The following is a 19,145-nucleotide window of genomic DNA, read 5'->3' on the forward strand; positions in this document are numbered from 1 at the left end:
TCCACCTAGAAGGACCAACAACATACTTAAGGAAAGTAAATGCATACATGCACAAAGTGGAGGAACCAGCCCGTATTTTAAAATACTAGGAACCATTATCGTCTTTTAGGTACCCATCGTATACAGAGCTCCGACGCTCTGACTGTAGTCCCGTGCCTGCCTAAAAGTCAGAGTGCTACATTTCACTACTTTTATAATTCATAAAGCTCACCCTTGATCTTTGTCCAAGTGGAATTTCCTGCTTGCATCACCTGTCAGGGATTGTTTTTAAGTACGATTTTTGTGCTTACACATCTCCCTAGGAACCTGGCAAGATGACAGGGCAAACAGCCATTCAGCTGAGCCAAGTGTTTCTGTCCAAGTAGGTCAAACAGGACAAGGCCACATGACCTCCTCAGGGAGACGGGCACAGAGCCAGCGTTTCAGTGCTTCTCTTCTCTCATGCCCTTCCTGCTCCCAGCAGAAACTGAACTGCCCATCAGCACTTGGGACAGCGAGCTTGCAAAACTCACAGACGGCGTCTCTCACTCAGTCAAGAGCTGCAGTTGGATCTGACTGGCTAAAATGTTGGTTATGTAGCTAAGCCCTCCTGTAGAATAGCAGTCAGAGAATCCCCTATAAGTAGACAGTTGCAAACAGTGTATAATCTAGTTCTATGGAAGAACTACAGATTAAAAAACCCTCCAAACACACGCAGGAGTCATGGCATCATATCTCATCTGCTGTCAAAAGGGAAGATAACACAGACAACTCTTTATGACTGGAATCCCAAATTCTTCAAGTTTGGGGGGGACGACACCCAAAGAGGTCCATCTTCCTGATTTTGGGGGAGAGGTGTCTACGGAATTCCCTATTTATCCTTCCTTCTGGCAACAGAATATAGCTACCTTATATCAAGTCAAGCCTCTTGTCTATCCAGCCCAGGGTTGCCAGCTTTGACTGCCAGCAGCTTCCTTGGGTCTCAGAGAGAGATAGAGAGTATGGGGTGGGGGAGAGATCTTTCCCATCACCTGCGATCTGATCCTGTTCACTGGTCATATCAAAGACTGACTTGGAACCTTCTGCCTGCCCAACATGTGCTCTGCCACGGAGTTGTGGTCCTTCTAGGAGGAGGAGGAGGAGGAGAAGGAGAAGAAGAAGAAATGCAGGGAGTTCTTTTGAAACTCCCCCACTTGCCCGCAAAGCCAGGAAGGCGGGTTATCTTATGCCTGCAACTTCCTCCCAGAGCAGCCTGATGACTCTCCTTCCTTCAAACCTCGGCTCAGAACCCATTTCTTCTGTGAAATGTTACCCCACCACCACCTCGTAAGCCCTTCTCTCCCGCAGAAACAAGGCCTCCATCCATGGAACGGAATTTGTGCACAGCCTCCACCTGCTGCCCTGCCCGCCTTCTGCAGCCATTCTTTGTGCCAGACCTTAGACTGGAAGCTCCTCGGGGCAGAAACTTGCCTTTTTGTGGTGGTTATGCAAATGGGCTCTACGCATCAATACGAGGTACTGTTGCCATCATGACCTGGGGGAGGGCGAACCCCCCCCCCGACCCTCCAATTGGGGACACTGAGAGGGAAGCGATTTCCATGGGGGACCCTCCTCACCAGATACCCCCCATAGGGGGGGCTATTTCCGAGGGGGGGCCTCCTTATTAGACACCCCCCATGGAGGACCCTCCTCATCAGAGACCCCCCCATAGGGGGGGCTATTTCCGAGGGGGGCCCTCCTTATTAGACACCCCCCATGGAGGACCCTCCTCATCAGAGACCCCCCCATAGGGGGGGCTATTTCCGAGGGGGGCCCTCCTTATTAGACACCCCCCATGGAGGACCCTCCTCATCAGAGACCCCCCCATAGGGGGGGCTATTTCCTAGGGGGGCCCTCCTTATTAGACACCCCCCATGGAGGACCCTCCTCATCAGAGACCCCCCCATAGGGGGGGCTATTTCCGAGGGGGGACCCTCCTTATTAGACACCCCCCATGGAGGACCCTCCTCATCAGAGATCCCCCCATGGGGGGGCTTTTTCCGAGGGGGGACCCTTCTTATTAGACACCCCCCATGGAGGACCCTCCTCATCAGAGATCCCCCCATGGGGGGGCTATTTCCGAGGGGGGACCCTCCTTATTAGACACCCCCCCGTGGGGGGGCTATTTCCGAGGGGGGACCCTCCTCACCAGACACCCCCCCCCGCATGCGCACTTCCGACAAGGCCTGCCCGGCCCCCCCTCAGACCCCCCCACAGCGCCCCCTCCACTCGCTCACCCCCCGCCCCACGAGTCGCTCCCCTCCGCGGGCTCGTCCTGGCGCCTTCATACACAGGAGGTGTAGGAGGGCCCTGTCGTCGCTGAGGTGACTGAGGGGGCGGCGGCGGCAGCGGAGGCCCCATGGCCGGAGGCTCCGGCAACGAGGGAAACTTCGGCCAGGTTAGAAGCCGCCTCAGCCGCCTCTATGCTCCTCGCTCGCGCCCCTCAAGGCCTCCATGGCGCCACATCCGGCCCAGACCGGAAGTCGCCGCCGCCGCCGCCCCCTCCCTTGCGCGCGGGGCATGCCGGGAGGGGTTGGTCTCCATGGAGACGGGCCCGGCCTGGCTTGGCCTAGCCTAGCCTAGCCGCTTGCTTCTCTCTCCTTGCCTAGGAGGGCAGCATGGCTCCTTCTGGCGGCGGCGTGGCCTTGCGGATGCTCCTGGCCGCCTTGCTTCACCTGGGCGGCGGAGACAGCGGCTGGGACCCGGCCGGATACCTGCTCTATTGCCCCTGCATGGGTGAGGCGGGCAGGGCAGGGCAGGGCAGGGCAGGCCGCGGCGAGGGAGCCCCACTTCTCCCCCTCTTCCCCGGCTCGAGGGCCTCGACTCTAGTCAGCATCTTCCTCCGCTCGCGCTCCCTGCTGCCTCTTTCCTCCTCCCTCCTCGCAGCCGCTCCTCTTTCCGCTCCCTACAGGCGCTTCTTGATCAGGATTTGCCCCTCTCCCCCCCCCCCCCGCTTCTGTTTCCCCCTCAAGGGCCCGCATTGAATCCTCCCCACAATTTTTGTTCCTGCCCTTCTTCCCCCTCTCCCACCCCCAAATCTTATTTTGAAGAGGATTAAAATTAAGGCGGGTTGTTGTTGTTTTAAAAAAATTGTTTCTGGATTCTTTTTATTACTAAACTAGGAGGGCCAGGTCCTTTCAGACCCACCAGCCAGAAACACAGGGGGGGGGGGCGCGCATATTTATTTATTTATTTATTGTATTACATTTATATACCGCCCCACAGCTTCAGAGTCCAGAGAGCTATCTGTCTCTGAATTTTAGAGAGCATAAAGCTTCAGAGTCCAGAGAGCTTCAGCTATAGGGTGGTATACAAGTGCAATAAATAATACACAAATGCAATAAAGCATAGAATAGTAGAGTTGGAAGGGGCCTATAAGGACATCGAGTCCAACCCCCCTGCTCAATGCAGGAATCCACCCTAAATAATAGATGCGTGTTTAGACTAGGGAAAAAAGTTCTACAACTCCCAGCATTTCCGCAGTCAGCCATGTTGGCTGGAGCATAGAATAGCAGAGTTGGAAGGGACCTACAAGGCCATCGAGTCCAACCCCCTGCTCAATGCAGGAATCCACCTTAAAGCATCCCTGACAGATGCTTGTCCAGCTGCCTCTTGAAGGCCTCTAGTGTGGGAGAGCCCACAACCTCCCTAGGGAACTGATTCCATTGTCATACTGCTCTAATAGTCAGGAAGTTTTTCCTGATGTCCAGCTGGGAGTTGTAGGACCTTTTCTGCTATCTTAGGGTGACCCTATGAAAAGGAGGACCGGGCTCCTGTATCTTTAACAGTTGCATAGAAAAGGGAATTTCAGCAGGTGTCATTTTTATATATGGAGAACCTGGTGAAAGCCCCTCTTCATCGCAATCTTTAACAGTTGCATAGAAAAGGGAATTTCAGCAGGTGTCATTTGTATATATGGAGAAAGGAAAGGAAAGGAACCTCTCGTGCAAGCACTGAGTCATTACTGACTCTTGGAGGGACGCCAGCTTTCGCTGACGTTTTCTTGGCAGGCCTTATAGCGGGGTGGTTTGCCATTGCCTTCCCCGGCCATTATTCCCTTTCCCCCAGCTAGCTGGGTACTCATTTTACCGACCTCGGGAGGACGGAAGGCTGAGTCGACCTGAGCCGGCTGCCTGAAACCAGCTTCCGCTGGGATTGAACTCAGGCCTTGGGGAGAGTTTCAGCTGCAGAAACTGCTGCTTTACCTCTCTGCGCCACACGAGACTTGCTTATATATGGAGAACCTGGTAAAATTCCCTCTTCATCACCACAGTTAAAGCTGCAGGGGCTATACTAGAGTGACCAGATTTAAAAGAGGGCAGGGCTCCTACAGCTTTAACTGTGGTGATGAAGAGGGTATTTCACCAGGTTCTCCCTATATACAAATGACACCTGCTGAAATTCCCTTTTCAATACAACTGTTAAAGAAACAGGAGTCCTGTCTTCCTTTTCATATGGTCACCCTAGCTATCTGAACGTAGATAGGATTGCGCCCTTAAATGACAACTAAGCAGCAACCAAATGTGGGGGTGGCATGGCTGATGCTGAGATGCAATCCTAAACACACAGCGCAACACTAGATGTGTCTACTGAGTAGACTCTATTCAGAACAAGTAAGACCCGTTGAGTTTAATGGGACTTACTCTTAGGTAAGTAGGTGTCTTAGCGCCTTATGCCTTAGCGCCTTCTGAGTACACAAGAGCTTTACTTACAAAGCTGTTGGGTGATGTCATTAGAGGTTTCGGGGTTGGGTGCCATCAGTATTCAGATGATAACTCAGCTCTACTTGTCCTTGTCGCTGGAGTCACCTGGGGCGGGTGAAGGTGCTGGACCAATGGGCTAGATGAGGGCCAATAAACTGAAGCTGAGGCAGAAGCTCTGTGGATTGGTGGTTTGGGAATTGAGAAAGCGACCTGTCCTGGATAGGGGTTTGCACTCCCTCTGAAGTAGCAGGTGCGTAGCTTGGGAGTACTCCTAGATCCATCCTTGTCCCTCAGATTCTACTCTATTTCATATGTTAAATTTTCAAACAACTACAGGATCCTATGGAAATACGATTCCTGAAAGATTGTGTGGGATGGGAATGTATTTTGGGACCTAGGATTAGTGATATGGAAAAAGGAAAGGAACCTCTCGTGCAAGCACTGAGTCATTACTGACTCTTGGAGGGACGCCAGCTTTCGCTGACGTTTTCTTGGCAGGCCTTATAGCGGGGTGGTTTGCCGTTGCCTTCCCCGGCCGTTATTCCCTTTCCCCCAGCTAACTGGGTACTCATTTTACCGACCTCAGGAGGATGGAAGGCTGAGTCGACCCGAGCCAGCTGCCTGAAACCAGCTTCCGCTGGGATTGAACTCAGGCCGTGGGGAGAGTTTAAGCTGCAGAAACTGCTGCTTTACCGCTCTGTGCCACACAATTTTGGGGGAAATGGGGTTCCCCCCCTCCCAGGACCATTTTTTTTTCTGGACAACCATCTGTCAGGAATGCTTTAGGTGGATTCCTGCATTGAGCAGGGGGTTGGACTTGATAGCCTTGTAGGACCCTTCCAACTCTACTATTCTATGATTCTGTAATTCTATGAAAAATTGAACTGCTTTGTATTGTGAAATATTTTCTTTTAGAATTTAAGACAAAGCATTCATATAATGTTACCAAACCTTTACTTACCTGCCCCCCAAATGATTTCTAAAAAACGTGATAAGAAGACTTATAGAAAGAATAGAGTTGTAAAATGTCTGGAAGTAATGTGGTCATGGGGGAAAATGTTTTTTAATCCTTTCTGTAAGCTTCTCAACATAGCTATTTCTTCCATTTCTTATTAAAAAGTATTGATCCAATGTATCTTTTAATGATAGACATTTGGGGATGTCATCCTCAGTTTTACAACATGTGAATAGTCAACATATCATGGTGTGGAAGAAAATGTGCATTCTTGACAGTTTGGTTTTTGTTCTACGGAGTTCTTTGTTTCCGGACTTTTCTTCCTCTGCCTCCAATTCTTCTTTTTTCTTCTGCTTACTAGGATGATTCAGGGGCTACTTAGAATCTCAGAACAGTAGAGTAAGAAGGGGCCTCTAAGGCCATCGAGTCCATCCCCCTGCTCAGTGCAGGAACCCACCTTAAAGCATCCCTGACAGATGCCGCTGTGTGAACAGAGTGCTGGACTAGATGGACCCTTGGTCTGATCCAGCATCAAGGCTCTTCTTATGTTCAGGTCCCCACCCTCCTGGTTCAGCTTTTGCTTTGGAAGCTCTTCAGGTTGTGGAGCACAGAACCCTAAAAATGTATTGCACAGCTTTCATGATGGATCATCTCACAGCAGCTTCACCACGTAATTGCACCATGCTGGTGGTCACCAGCCACAAGAGTGCTTGGAGGATAAATCCTTGGGCAAGTAAGGAGCAGCAGCTGAGGACAACTGATACCAGAGCAAAGATCCAGGTTCTGGACTATCCGGGAGGCTTATTCTGCAGCCCACCGCCTCGCCTACCCCCTGAAACCGCAAGTGCCTCTGTGGACGAAACTGTAGAATCATAGAATAGTAGAGTTGGAAGGGGCCTACAAAGCCATTGAGTCCAACCCCCTGCTCAATGCAGGAATCCACCTTAAAGCATCCCTGACAGGTGGTTGTCCAGCTGCCTCTTGAGGTGGGGAGAGACCACCACCTCCTTAGGTAACTGGTTCCATTGACGTACTGCTCTAACAGTCAGGAAGTTTTTCCTGATGTCCAGCTGGAATCTGGCTTCCTGTAACTTGAGTGCTGCACTCTGGGATGATCGAGAAGAGATCCTAGCTTTCCTCTGTGTGACAGCCTGCTGAGTTCTCTCTGGTCTAAACTAGGAATCTAAATTATGTGATGTATGACTTGGTGGGTTTTTTTGAATAAAATTAATCATCTTTAGTATATTAAATTTCAAATGTATGGTCTATTTGGACAACAATTATAAGCTTACTGAGTTCACTTTTTAAAGTCTTCAAATATAGTTATAATTATATAAGCAAACCATGTTATACACAATATAACTTTAGGGGCTGCTTTGCTTTACATTCAGAAAGCAGTCTTTCTCAACCTGGTGTCCTACAGCTGTTTTGGACTAAAATGGCTAGCATTCCTGACCATTGGCAATCCTGCCTGAGGCTGATAGGAGCTGAAGTCCAGAATATCTGGAGGGTAGCAGGTTGGAGAAAGCTGTCCTAAAGCAACAAAGTGACTTTAGATTGGTAAAGAGTGCTTAAAAAAATAAATATTTCTTAATTTTCAATTTTTGCCCTAGAAAAAAGCATGAAAACCCCACGTTTCCCCCCTCCCCTCCATGGCTTCAAAATTTCTGGAAATTGTACATCTCCAACTCGGCTTTATGAATCTTTGCCTCCAGCTTCAGCCTCTACACTTCAGCTTGGTGAAGGAAAAACTGCACCATTTTGAATTTCACAGCTTTGTGTTCTCCGTTGTGAAGCTGTCCAAGGCTTGGATCTCTGCCCCAGCCTGAAGACTGAGCAACTTATTTATTTATTTATTTATTTAAGGGATTTTATGCCGCCATTCAGCCAAAAAAGGCTCTCACGGCGGCTTACAAAAGTATTTCTTGACAGTCCCTGCCCACAGGCTTACAATCTAAAAGACATGACACAAAAGGAAAGGGGATTGGGAGGGAGGAGGAGGAGGGGGAAAAGGAAAGCAAATTCAGGCACTACAATCTTAGTTGTAAAGTTCAGCAGTTACAGTTGATAGCAGGAGGGAGGGGGCTCTCAGCTGGAGCTGGACCCAGGCATGGTGGAGAGGTGCCTGGCTGCTGCTTCCTCCCTCTCTGGTGGCCTCTCCAGAGACATAAACTTGTGCTTTATGTTCCATTTCAAGGGAGATTCGGGAACCAAGCAGACCATTTTCTGGGATCTTTGGCGTTTGCTAAGATGGTGAATCGGACCTTAGCTGTGCCCCCATGGATTGAGTACCGGTATCACAGGCCTCCCTACACAAATGTGAGTAGATTTTAAATATTTGGGCTCTGTATGTTTGGAATGCTGAATACCCTTCAAATGCCACATGGAAGCTTGCTTCCTTAAACATCCGAGTGACTGTATCTGGTACTGTTGGGTGCTAGTTACATTTTGTAACCGAAACCTCATTGAAATCGGTTACGTCTGCTCTGTGTGTCTGTCAATCTTCTGCAACTTCAGTCCAATTTGCACGACTTGCGGGACTGCCTTTAAGATTTCACTGCCGGCTGTCATGAAAGCAAAGAAAAAGAAACTTAAATTTGCCATCTAATGGCACTGTTAATGCCTGCTGCCTTCCGGGTTCAATTCCATGGCTTGGGTCGTTGCCGTGAAACTACCAATGATGTTTCCAGGATGACAGAAAGGAGAGACCTGTATTAAAATGGGCAGGCCGAGGGCTAAACATTTTGGGACATTTGCATAAGTTTAGCACAAAACCAGTCTCTTCAGCGACAAGTGATAACGCTAGCTTATAATGCGTGTTATAAAGTCATCATGCTTCATCTGCAACTGCCTGGAACCCACAACTGCAGCTGGTGGAGATATGAAGACAGAAATGTACAACACCAAGTGTGTGGTGTCAAGCTCCTCTATTAGATCCTTGGACCAATGCCTAGCAGATCAAGCTCATTTAAACCTTGACATCTTCCTTCCAAAATGAAAGGCCCGTTAATTTAAGTACACCGCCCTGAGATCTTAATGATATAGGGCGGGATACAAATGTTTTAAATAAATAAATAAATAATTTTTGGGTGCCTGCTAAATGTTTTACTGTTGAGGTCTGGCCCCTCCCCGGTTCTTCATTAGCCAGTGCCAGGTCACTGTTGCAAGCTGGAGTTCACGGTGTAGTGATGAATGCAAGAACACATCAGGCCTGTAGTCCTAATTGACCTGGGTGGGTGGGCTCCGTTGATTATGGAAGTCCCTGCCCCCCTTTGAGTCAGAAGGGAGACTATGGCCACAGCTAGACTGAAGGTTTACCCTGGGATCATCCAGGGTTCGCCCCTGCCTGAGCACTGGATCCCCTGTGTATCACCTAGACGAACAGGATTGACCCCTGGACGATCCAGGGTTAAACCTTAGGTATAGCTATGGCCTAAGTTCCTTCAGCCCAATGTGGATTCACTGTTCTTGAGCAACTATGTGTTGATTTTATTTCTGCTTTTATTTCTTGCATTGGCTGCCTATACGTTTCCGAGCCCAATTCACGGTGCTGGTTTTAACCTATAAAGCCTTACACTGTTTGGGACCGCAATACCTAACGGAACGCCTCTCCCGACATGAACCTACCCGTACACTGTGCTCAACGTCTAAGGTCCTCCTCCGTGTACCTACCCCGAGGGAAGCTCGGAGGATGGCAACAAGGGAGAGGGCCTTTTCAGTGGTGCCCCCCCCCCCCCAATTATGGAATGATCTCCCCGATGAGGCTCGCCTGGCACCAACATTGTTATCTTTTTGGCGCCAGGTGAAGACCTTTCTCTTCTCCCAGGCATTTAACAGCATTTAACAACATATGCTAAGTTTGTTTGTTTTTTAACAGACCCCAGAACTGTTGTTGAAAATGGATACGGTATACAGTTGTTTTTATATTTTTGGATGGTTTTAAATTTTGTATACTTCTTAACATCCACTGTTTTTTAACTTTTGTAAACCACCCAGAGAGCTTCGGCTATAGGGTGGTATATAAATTTAATAAATAAATAAACAAACAAACAAATAAATAAATAATAGAACAGTGGCTCAATCTCTTGTGTTCTTTCCGTTATAGCTGCATGTTCCATACAAAGAATACTTCAAGCTGGCACCTCTCCTGGACTACCACCGAGTGATTACCTTGGAGGAGTTTATGGAGAAGCTGGCGCCTGTCCACTGGCCTCCTGGCAAGAGAGTGGCGTACTGCTTTGAAGCAGCAGCTCAGAGGAGTGTTGACAAAGAGACTTGCCCCATGAAGGTAGGAGCCATTCTCACCCTTGAAGTGCCAGGCCTTGCCCTGATCTCTTTCAGATCACTCTCTGCTGCTGCCGCTTTTTGGGTTGCTTCATTTTAGTTAACACAGTGCGTGGATTGCCTCCGGTACCGCTTTTGTACCCATCTTTCAACCTTTCTGTCCTTAGAATGTTTCTGTTGAACTTGTCTAAGACTGTGGGACACATCAGGAAGGAGCTTATGGCTCCCTCGGCCACGGCAAAGCTGCCTGCTTCTCTGTCCCACCTCACTCTTTCATCTGCTGCAGTGAACGAGCAAGCTGCTTTTGCTTTTGCAGGATGGAAACCCCTTTGGGCCCTTTTGGGATCAGTTTGCTGTGGAATTCGATAGGTCGGAGCTGTTTGGAGGCCTCTCCTTCAGTGCCTCTTACAAGGACCACTGGATCCAAAGGTAGCAAGTGCCACTTGGGGGATAACACTGGGGAAACAGCCATCAAAATATATAAAAACACATCAATAAAACATTGTCTATTCCATTGAGGATGGGAGAAAGAGCCAAAAGTTTACACTAGGGTTTTGGTTTAAATATTTTTAGGCAAATTCAACATCTGGGCAACTGATGGATTAATCACACATAGTTTGCATATTGCCAAATATTTGATGTAGGATTCAGTACTGAATAAAGGTCCCACTCCTTGTTAACTTTCAGAAACCATTTTTTGATGGGAAGGATGGTCCTTCTTTAAGAATCTTTTTTTTTAGTTCACTGTTGCATTAATGTGCAAGAACAAACAATTAAAAATAAACTACTAATCTCTTAAGTCCCGCCCCTCCCCATTTCAAATAAGCCTCTACAGCAGCCTTCCACAACCTGGGGCGCTCCAGATGTGTTGGACTACAACTCCCAGAATGCATTCTGGGAGGTGCAGTCCAACACATCTGGAGCGCCCCAGGTTGAGGAAGGCTGCTCTACAGATTAATCACTGGGGAAGGATCATCATTCGGGGGGTGGGGGGGAGCACGTGCTTTGCCCACGCTAGGGTCTCAGATTCAGTCCTTCACAACTCCAGCTTAAAGGACCCAGGGCAGCAAGACTCGAATTCTGGGCAAAATGTCTCCACTTGAGACCTTGGAGAGCTACTGCCAGTTAGAGTGGGTGAGCCGATGCAATGGTCACTTTACTTACAGCACAATCCTGTGCATGTCTACTCAGAAGTAAGCCCTGTTAAATTCAATGGGACTTACTCCTATGTACATATTTATTTATTTATTACATTTCTATACCACCCAATAGCCGAAGCTCTCTGGGCGGTCCACAAAAATTGTATAGGATTGTAGCCTTTGTTTGCTGATTTCCCCCCCAAAGATTGCTGCTCTAGTTTAAATTACACGGAGGCAAATAATAGAACTGTATTTCTAAGGTGACCCACCTAAATCCCAGTATGCAGATACATAGGAAATGATTCAAAGAGTCTGGGGAATTGCTGTTTTCTTACGAGTCGAAGAGCATGACAACAGAAATGGATATGAATTAACCTTATCATGCTTGAAATATTATTTTAACTAATTTATAATTTGTTGTTATTCAGCTCTTCATTGACCTGGTTCACATGTAACTGCAAATCATGGGTTAATTGACCCATGTTTTGTTGTAAGATTAACTGCTGGGTTGTTTAGCCCCTAAATAACCCAGCAGTCTGGGTTCACACATTATTATTATTTATTTATGCATATAGCACCATCAGTGTACATGGTGCTGTACAGAGTAAAACAATACAATAGCAAAACCCTGCCGCATAGGCTAACATTCTAATAGAATCATAATAAAACAATAAGAAGGGGAAGAGAATGCACCAAACAGGCACAGGGGAGAGTAAAACTAACAGTATAAAAGTCAGATCAAAATCAAATTTTAAAAGCTTTAGAAAAAAGAATTTAGCTGAGCTTTAAAAACTGCGATTGAACTTGTAGTTCACAAATGTTCTGGAAGAGCGTTCCAGGCGTAAGGGGCAGCGGAAGAAAATGGACGAAGCCGAGCAAGGGAAGGAGAGACCCTTGGGCAGGCGAGAAACATGGCATCAGAGGAGCGAAGAGCACGAGCAGGGCAATAGTGTGAGATGAGAGAGGAGAGATAGGAAGGAGCTAGACCGTGAAAAGCTTTGTAGGTCAACAGGAGAAGTTTATATTGGATTCTGAGGTGAATTGGAAGCCAATGAAGAGATTTCAGAAGTGGAGTAACATGGTCAGAGCGGCGAGCCAAGAAGACGATCTTAGCAGCAGAGTGGTGAACAGAAACCAACGGACTGATGTGAGAAGAAGGAAGGCCAGAGAGAAGAAGGTTGCAGTAGTCCAACCGAGAAATAACCAATGCATGAACGAGAGTCTTGGCAGAAGAGACAGACAAAAATGATTGAATCCTGGCAATATTATACAGGAAAAAACGACAGGATTTAGCTACTGTCTCAATATGAGGAATAAAGGAGAGCGAGGAATCGAATATAAAGCCAAGACTACGAGCTTCCTTGACTGGGGAAAGCGTAACATCATTGACAGTAAGAGAGAATGAGAGATGAGGAGAAGGTTTAGGAGGAAAAACAAGCAATTCAGTCTTTGCCATATTAAGTTTCAAACGACGATGAAGCAACCAAGCTGAGATATCTGAAAGACATGCCGAGATACAATCGTGAACATCAGGAGAAAGATCCGGAGGTGAAAGATATAATTGTGTTTCATCGGTTGTAGGCATGACACATCATGCTTACAACGCCCCTTTTGGGGATTATTTACAGAAAGCAGAAACAAGGAACATGTTGGAAGCAGTTCTCTCTTTCCCACTTCTATATAGCAAATCATGGGTTAATTAACCCAAAATTTGCCATTACGAGCAAACTGGACTTTATTTTTATTCATTTTTTGGAAGCATTTTCAGGTATTTTGGAGGTATTTGTCTTGATAAAGTAACATCTCAAACATTATAATAAAATAGTATGATAAAATATTAGTAAGAACTTTCTAACAGTAAAAATAGAAGAGCACTGGAGCAATTATTATTATTATTATTATTATTATTATTATTATTTATTTATTTATTTATATAGCACCATCAATGTACATGGTGCTGTACAGATAACACAGTAAATAGCAAGACCCTGCCGCATAGGCTTACAATCTAATAAGTTGTAGTAAACAATAAAGAAGGAAGGAGAATGCAAACAGGCACAGGGAAGTGTAAACAGGCACCGGGTAGGGTGAAGCTAACAGTATAGAGTCAGAACAAACTCAATATTTGAAGGCTATAGGGAAAAGAAAAGTTTTTAGCTGAGTTTTAAAAGCAGTGATTGAGTTTGTAGTTCTCAAGTGTTCTGGAAGAGCGTTCCAGGCGTAAGGGGCAGCAGAAGAAAAAGGACTAAGCCGAGTAAGGGAAGTGGAGGTCCTTGGGCAGGCGAGAAGCATGGCATCAGAGGAGCGGAGAGCCCGAGCGGGGCGATAGTGTGAGATGAGAGAGGAGAGATAGGCAGGGGCTAGACCGTGAAGAGCTTTGAAGGTCAGCAGGAGAAGTTTATATTGGATTCTGGAGTGAATTGGAAGCCAATGAAGAGATTTCAGAAGTGGAGTGACATGGTCAGAGCGGCGGGCCAAGAAGATGATCTTAGCGGCAGAGTGGTGGACAGAGACCAGCGGACTGATGTGAGACGAAGGAAGGCCAGAGAGAAGGTTGCAGTAGTCCAGCCGAGAGATAACCAGTGAGTGAACGAGAGTCTTGGCAGAAGAGACAGACAAAAATGGTCGAATCCTGGCAATATTATATAGGAAGAAACGACAGGATTTAGCTACTGCCTCGATGTGAGGAGTAAAGGAGAGCGAGGAGTCAAATATAAAGCCAAGACTACGAGCTTCCTTGACCGGAGTAAGCGTGACATCGTTGACAGTAAGAGACAATTGATCTGGCGTGTTGTAGCTTCTCCTTCCTTGAAGGTTTTCCAAAAAGCAGCTAGGGCAGTGCAGGCAGCTTTAACGATGCTTTGGGTTCAGGGTGTCCAGGGTCAGGCGGGGGGGGGGGGGCAGGATTAGGTGACCAAGTTCCTCTTTAGAGAGTGGTATTAGTGAGGCTGTACTCTGGGTGTTCTTTCTGTCTCTGTCCTGAGGTGACTGCTTAATGGGCAGTAACAATATGAGAGCCCCCAGCCCTTTCATCAGAGTATTTTCCTAGATAGCCGCACCGACACCACACCCACCCCCCAGCCACCATCTAGGGTACTCTGCAGGTGGAGCTTTGAAGGAGCTTCGCAATTTCATTTCTAGTGCAGGTTGTACAGGTAACGCTGGCTGTGCTATTGCCGTGGCATATAATTTTTGGTCGACATTGTGCCTGCTGTTTGCTGTGCTTCCGTAGCGGCTTTGCTTTCTTGAGGTGGTGCAGGATAGTTTTGCTGTCTGTCCTACAGAATTCTCTCCTTTCCACGGCTCTGGCAATCAGACAGGCCTCCAGGCATTGCTGTCCTTTGGCCTGAGTGGCTGAAAGCAAGCACCCCACTTTCTCATCTGTCTGCTGTGTCTCTTCCTAGGTTTTCACCCTCTAACCATCCTGTTGTTGCCCTTCCGGGTGCACCGGCCCAGTTTCCAGTTCTGGAGGAGTATCGGTCCCTGCAGCGGTATATAGTCTGGTCTGATGTGATAGTGCAGAAGGCCGAGTCCTATATAAATTTGCTGCTGGTCAGACCCTACGTGGGAATCCATTTGCGTGTGGGATCAGACTGGGTAAGGTTCTTACATAGACTTTCATGGGTGGAGTGCATGTGGTTTGGTGTTGCAGTGGAGTTTGGTAGCTTCTGCCTCCACACAAATGAAACCGGCAAGAGCGATCGTTAAGAACACAAAAGCAGCCTTGTTGGATCAGGCCAAAGGTCTACCTACTCCCAACATCCTGTTCCCCGCAGTGGCCAAACCAATGTCTCTGGGAAGCTGACAAGCAGGACTTGAAGGCAACAACCCTCTCCTGTTGTTTTCCCCTAGCAAGTGGTAATTCACAGGCACGCTGCCTGTGATCATAGAATAGTAAAATAGTAGAGTTGGAAGGGCCCTATAAGGCCATCCAGTCCAACCCCCCGCTCAGTGCAGGAATCCACCTTAAAACATACCTGACAGATGGCTGTCCAGCTGCATCTTGGATGCCTCTAGCATGGGAGAGGCCACCACCTCCCTAGGTAAATGGTTCCATTGTCGTACTGCTCTAACAGTCAGGAAGCTTTTCCTGATCTCCAGCTGGAATCTGGCTTCCTTTCACTTGAGCCCATGATTCCGTGTCCTCTACTCTAGAATGATCGAGAAGAGATCCTGGTCCTCCTCCGTGTGACAACTTTTCAAGTATTTGAAGAGTGCTATCATGTCTCCCCTCAATCTTCTCTTCTCCAGGCTAAACATGCCGTTTTTTCAGTCTCTCCTCATAGGGCTTTGTTTCCAGACCCCTGATCATCCTGGTTGCCCTCCTCTGAACAACATGCTCCAGCTTGTCTGCGTCCTTCTTGAATTGTGGAGCCCAGAACTGGACGCAATACTCTAGATGAGGCCTAACTAAGGCCGAATAGAGAGGAACCAGTACCTCACACGATTTGGAAACTATACTTCTATTAATGCAGCCCAAAATAGCATTTGCCTTTCTTGCAGCCACATCGCACTGTTGGCTCATATTCAGCTTGTGATCTATAACAAGTCCAAATCCTTCTCGTTTGTAGTATTGCTGAGCCATCACGGCTAGTAGCCATTGATAGCTTAACCCATAGTTAAACAAGACTGTTCAGAGGTGACAACATACGTAGAGCTAACCATCAGTCAATGCTTAGGGATATTAGCAATGGCCCTGTTCAAAAGACACCTTAAACCATGGCTTTAACCATGGTGAATAAGGTTAAAGCCATAGTTTAAGGTGTCTTCTGAATGGGGCCCATGTGTTCTGGCTGTGTTAGCCAGCTGTTCTGAATTCTCTCTCCTCATTGCCATTAAGGGCTGAGAAGGAAAGGGTTAGACCTTACTTCAACACAATAAAAACCACTCCCTTGCTTCTAGTATTACGATTTTTAAAAATACCGAGATGTAATAGTTGCTGCCTGTGCCCTTTAGCGTACCGTGTAATTTTACCTTAAATCTCTACATGTGATGCTCCTTTTTTCTTTCCTCTGTTAGAAAAATGCATGCAATATGTTGAAGGATGGCACAGCTGGGTCCCACTTAATGGCTTCGCCACAGTGCGTGGGCTATGATCGGAACACGGCCACACCTCTCACCATGGACATGTGCTTGCCTGGCCTGAAGGAGATAAAGCGAGCCCTCAGGCTCTGGGTGAAGAAGGTCGATGCAAAAGCCGTATTCATTGCCAGTGATTCTGAGCCCTACACCAAAGAGATACAGCAGCTTTTCAAACAAAAGGTAATGTCCATCCATGTAGTTACTAGTGCAAAAGCTGGAGGATTATTTATTTAAAGATTTATATCCTGCCTTCCCACTTGGACAGAGTGCTCAAGGTGGTTTGTTTATTTATTTATTTATTTATTTATCATGTTTATACCCCGCTCCTCAGCCAAAAAAGGCTCTCAGAGCGGCTTACACTTAGCAAAAAAGACAGTCCCTGCCCTCAGGCTTACAGTCTAATAAAAACATGACACACAAGGAACAGGAGTTCAGGAGGGAAGAGGGAAAGAGAGAGAGAGAGAGTGTGTCCAACAGGAGCAGGCCATGATGTTTCTTCTGCCTGCTCCTGTCCCCTTGCTCTTTCTTCTTCCCCACAGGGCCAAGATTACAGTATAATAAAAACAATACAGTTAAAATTAAACCGCAGCAGAGCAGAACATTGCACCTGGAAGAAGGCAAAATGCTGCCCTAAACAAAAAAGTATTTTTTATTTGGCGGCAGAAAGTCATAAGAAATGGTGCAAAACGAATATCATGAGGCAGGCAATTTGACCACCAGCCACTTCCTACACCTCATTTGGTGGTGGGATATGTAGTGGGGGGGGAGGTGTCTCCAGCTGAGGATGTGCAGGGTGAAATAGGAGGGAACAACCCTTAAAATATTCTGGCCTTAAAGGTAACGACCAGCATCTTTATGTTCCTCCCAGAGACTGGTTTCATAGAATCATAGAATAGTAGAGTTGGAAAGGGCCTATAAGGCCATCAAGTCCAACCCCCTCCCTTCAATGCAGGAATCCACCCTAAAGCATATGTTTCTATGCTTGTTAATCACACCAACGCTCTTGCTTACTGTTTTCTCACTGATTGTTTGTACGGGAATATGGGGACTTGCAGAATTCAAGAAAAATTACACTTACCATGCTGTTCACTGCTCAGTTAATAGCAAAAGAGAAAATAGGCATTTGTTTATTATTCAGGAGTTGTTTCCTTGTTTTTTGCTACCTTCAAACACTTGAACATGTTAAGAAATTGGATTGTTAGCTCAGGACTATAGATTAGGTAAATGCAGCCTTATTTGAAATAATTCAGTCATAACCTATAGGGGGAAGCCCATGAAACGGTCTTGCAGGTGAGCTTAAGGCAAGTTTTCTCTGATGCTGGCGCGAGTGTTCACTTGAGGAGCTGAGCTGTCATTGTATTTTGGTGTCTCTGAATTTTGTTGGATTAACAGTGGTCAGTTGGAAGACCGGAAATGCTTCCTTTACTAAGGGCATGGTTAGGGTTAGCCTAACCCAGTTAATACTGAATTAACTGAACTCCTTTGCAGCCTGACAAAGCTGGTGTTAGGCTACATCAACAAAACCCTTCTACTCGGATGTATTCTAAAGAACACTCTAGGAACGTGTTGGGAACAAGTTAACATAGAGATGGAAGGGTAAGGTGAATGGATTGACAGCTTGTAGCAAGCCCACCCTCGCTGCTTTAGTGTAGTTGTTTTAACTGTCCAGTGGTAGTTAAAATAACACTGCTCTATCTGTTTTCCCTTTTCAGATAAAAGTGGTATATTTGCAGCCTGAGGTAGCGCAGATAGATTTGTACATTCTTGGTCAGTCTGACCATTTCATTGGAAACTGTGTTTCGTCCTTCACTGCCTTTGTGAAACGAGAGCGTGATGTGCATGGGAGACCATCCTCCTTTTTTGGCATGGACCACCCACCCAAGCTGCGAGATGAATTGTAGCCTGCCAGGGAAGAGATGCTCTTGGATCCACAATGGACACTCGGATAAAGGCTATGCCCCACCGAAAGCAAGCGTTGTGTGTATTTTGACAGAATGGTAAATTCTGCAGATTCATCTTGGTGACATTTTTGTATATTGCTAAGTATGTGGTCTGAAAGGAGAAGAGGGTGACTTCCCAGCAAATTTCCTTTTCTCACTGCTGTGGTTGAATCAGCCAATCCACTCAGTTTGCTCCTCTCCTTTCTGTGCTATCTTCCTACCTCTCCTGGAATTGATAGCTCATCTGGTGCTTGTCTGATGCACAGTATTCTCATGAAAACAAAATCCATGACAAGAAGTGTTCTGGAGTTCTGGGAACCAGAAGATTCATTCTAAATTATGCAATTGACTGGCATTTGCCTTGCGTGCTTCAGTTTATGATCTGCCCGATGGATTTAATCTACATTTCCCCAGGTGGGAGTGGAGAGACTAAGAGAATTAATTTTCTATCATCTGTGAAACATTTTGGGATCTTCAAATGGGCATTAGTCCTAACAACACTGCTGCCCTCTGAACCAGCAGTGGTGTCTGCAGCGATCCAGGCAGGAGGTCTACTGAAACTTGGATGCACAGAGTTACTTTTTTTAAAAAAAAAATTAAGAGAGAGTTCTTTTTAAGCAGTTTTGTATTTTACTGAACTGACAGTCTAAACACTGTGTATGGTATAAAACTGAATTTAATAGCCAAGAAATAATCACCTTTTAAAAATACTCTAATCATAAGAACGTAAGTGCCCTGCTGGTTTCAGACCAAGGGTCCATCTAGTCCAGCACTCTGTTCACACAGTGGCCAACCAGCCATCAGCCAGGAATGAACAAGCAGGACATGGTGCAACATTCTGAATGCAAATATCATTCACTTTTATTGGACACATTTACAATTTAGTAGAGAATCAAGTACATCTACAATTTGAATTGCCTAGAATCGGTTGGCAGTGAGTCTGTTTCTGTGTTAACTCTCCTGAAAACACAGTCTGGTCACTGTCTTGAAACTATTTTGTTCTTGCAAGACAACAGAGAAATAG

The 19,145-nt window shown here is 46.7% G+C and overlaps 1 protein-coding gene across 1 annotated transcript; it reads left to right on the top strand.

The window, feature by feature from the left end:
* The first annotated feature begins 2,577 nt into the window (after nt 1-2,577).
* Nucleotides 2,578-18,704, top strand: POFUT1 (protein O-fucosyltransferase 1). Its single transcript, XM_063147461.1, has 7 exons — nt 2,578-2,754; nt 7,874-7,995; nt 9,782-9,964; nt 10,277-10,389; nt 14,504-14,696; nt 16,119-16,361; nt 17,894-18,704. Exons 1-7 carry the CDS (start codon nt 2,637-2,639, stop codon nt 18,080-18,082), a joined length of 1,161 nt encoding a protein of 386 aa, XP_063003531.1. The 5' UTR covers nt 2,578-2,636; the 3' UTR covers nt 18,083-18,704.
* Nucleotides 18,705-19,145: the final 441 nt, after the last annotated feature.

Source organism: Elgaria multicarinata, chromosome 1, assembly GCF_023053635.1.
Source record: "Elgaria multicarinata webbii isolate HBS135686 ecotype San Diego chromosome 1, rElgMul1.1.pri, whole genome shotgun sequence".
Lineage (NCBI taxonomy): Eukaryota > Metazoa > Chordata > Lepidosauria > Squamata > Anguidae > Elgaria > Elgaria multicarinata.

What these genes read in the sequence shown, in the direction of transcription:
- POFUT1 (XM_063147461.1), top strand. Translation starts at nt 2,637, where the DNA reads ATGGCTCCTTCTGGCGGCGGCGTGGCCTTGCGGATGCTCCTGGCCGCC. An exon ending in ACAGGCCTCCCTACACAAAT is followed by an intron (nt 7,996 to 9,781) that starts GTGAGTAGATTT and finishes TTTCCGTTATAG; the next exon opens with CTGCATGTTCCATACAAAGA. An exon ending in TGCGTGTGGGATCAGACTGG is followed by an intron (nt 14,697 to 16,118) that starts GTAAGGTTCTTA and finishes TTCCTCTGTTAG; the next exon opens with AAAAATGCATGCAATATGTT.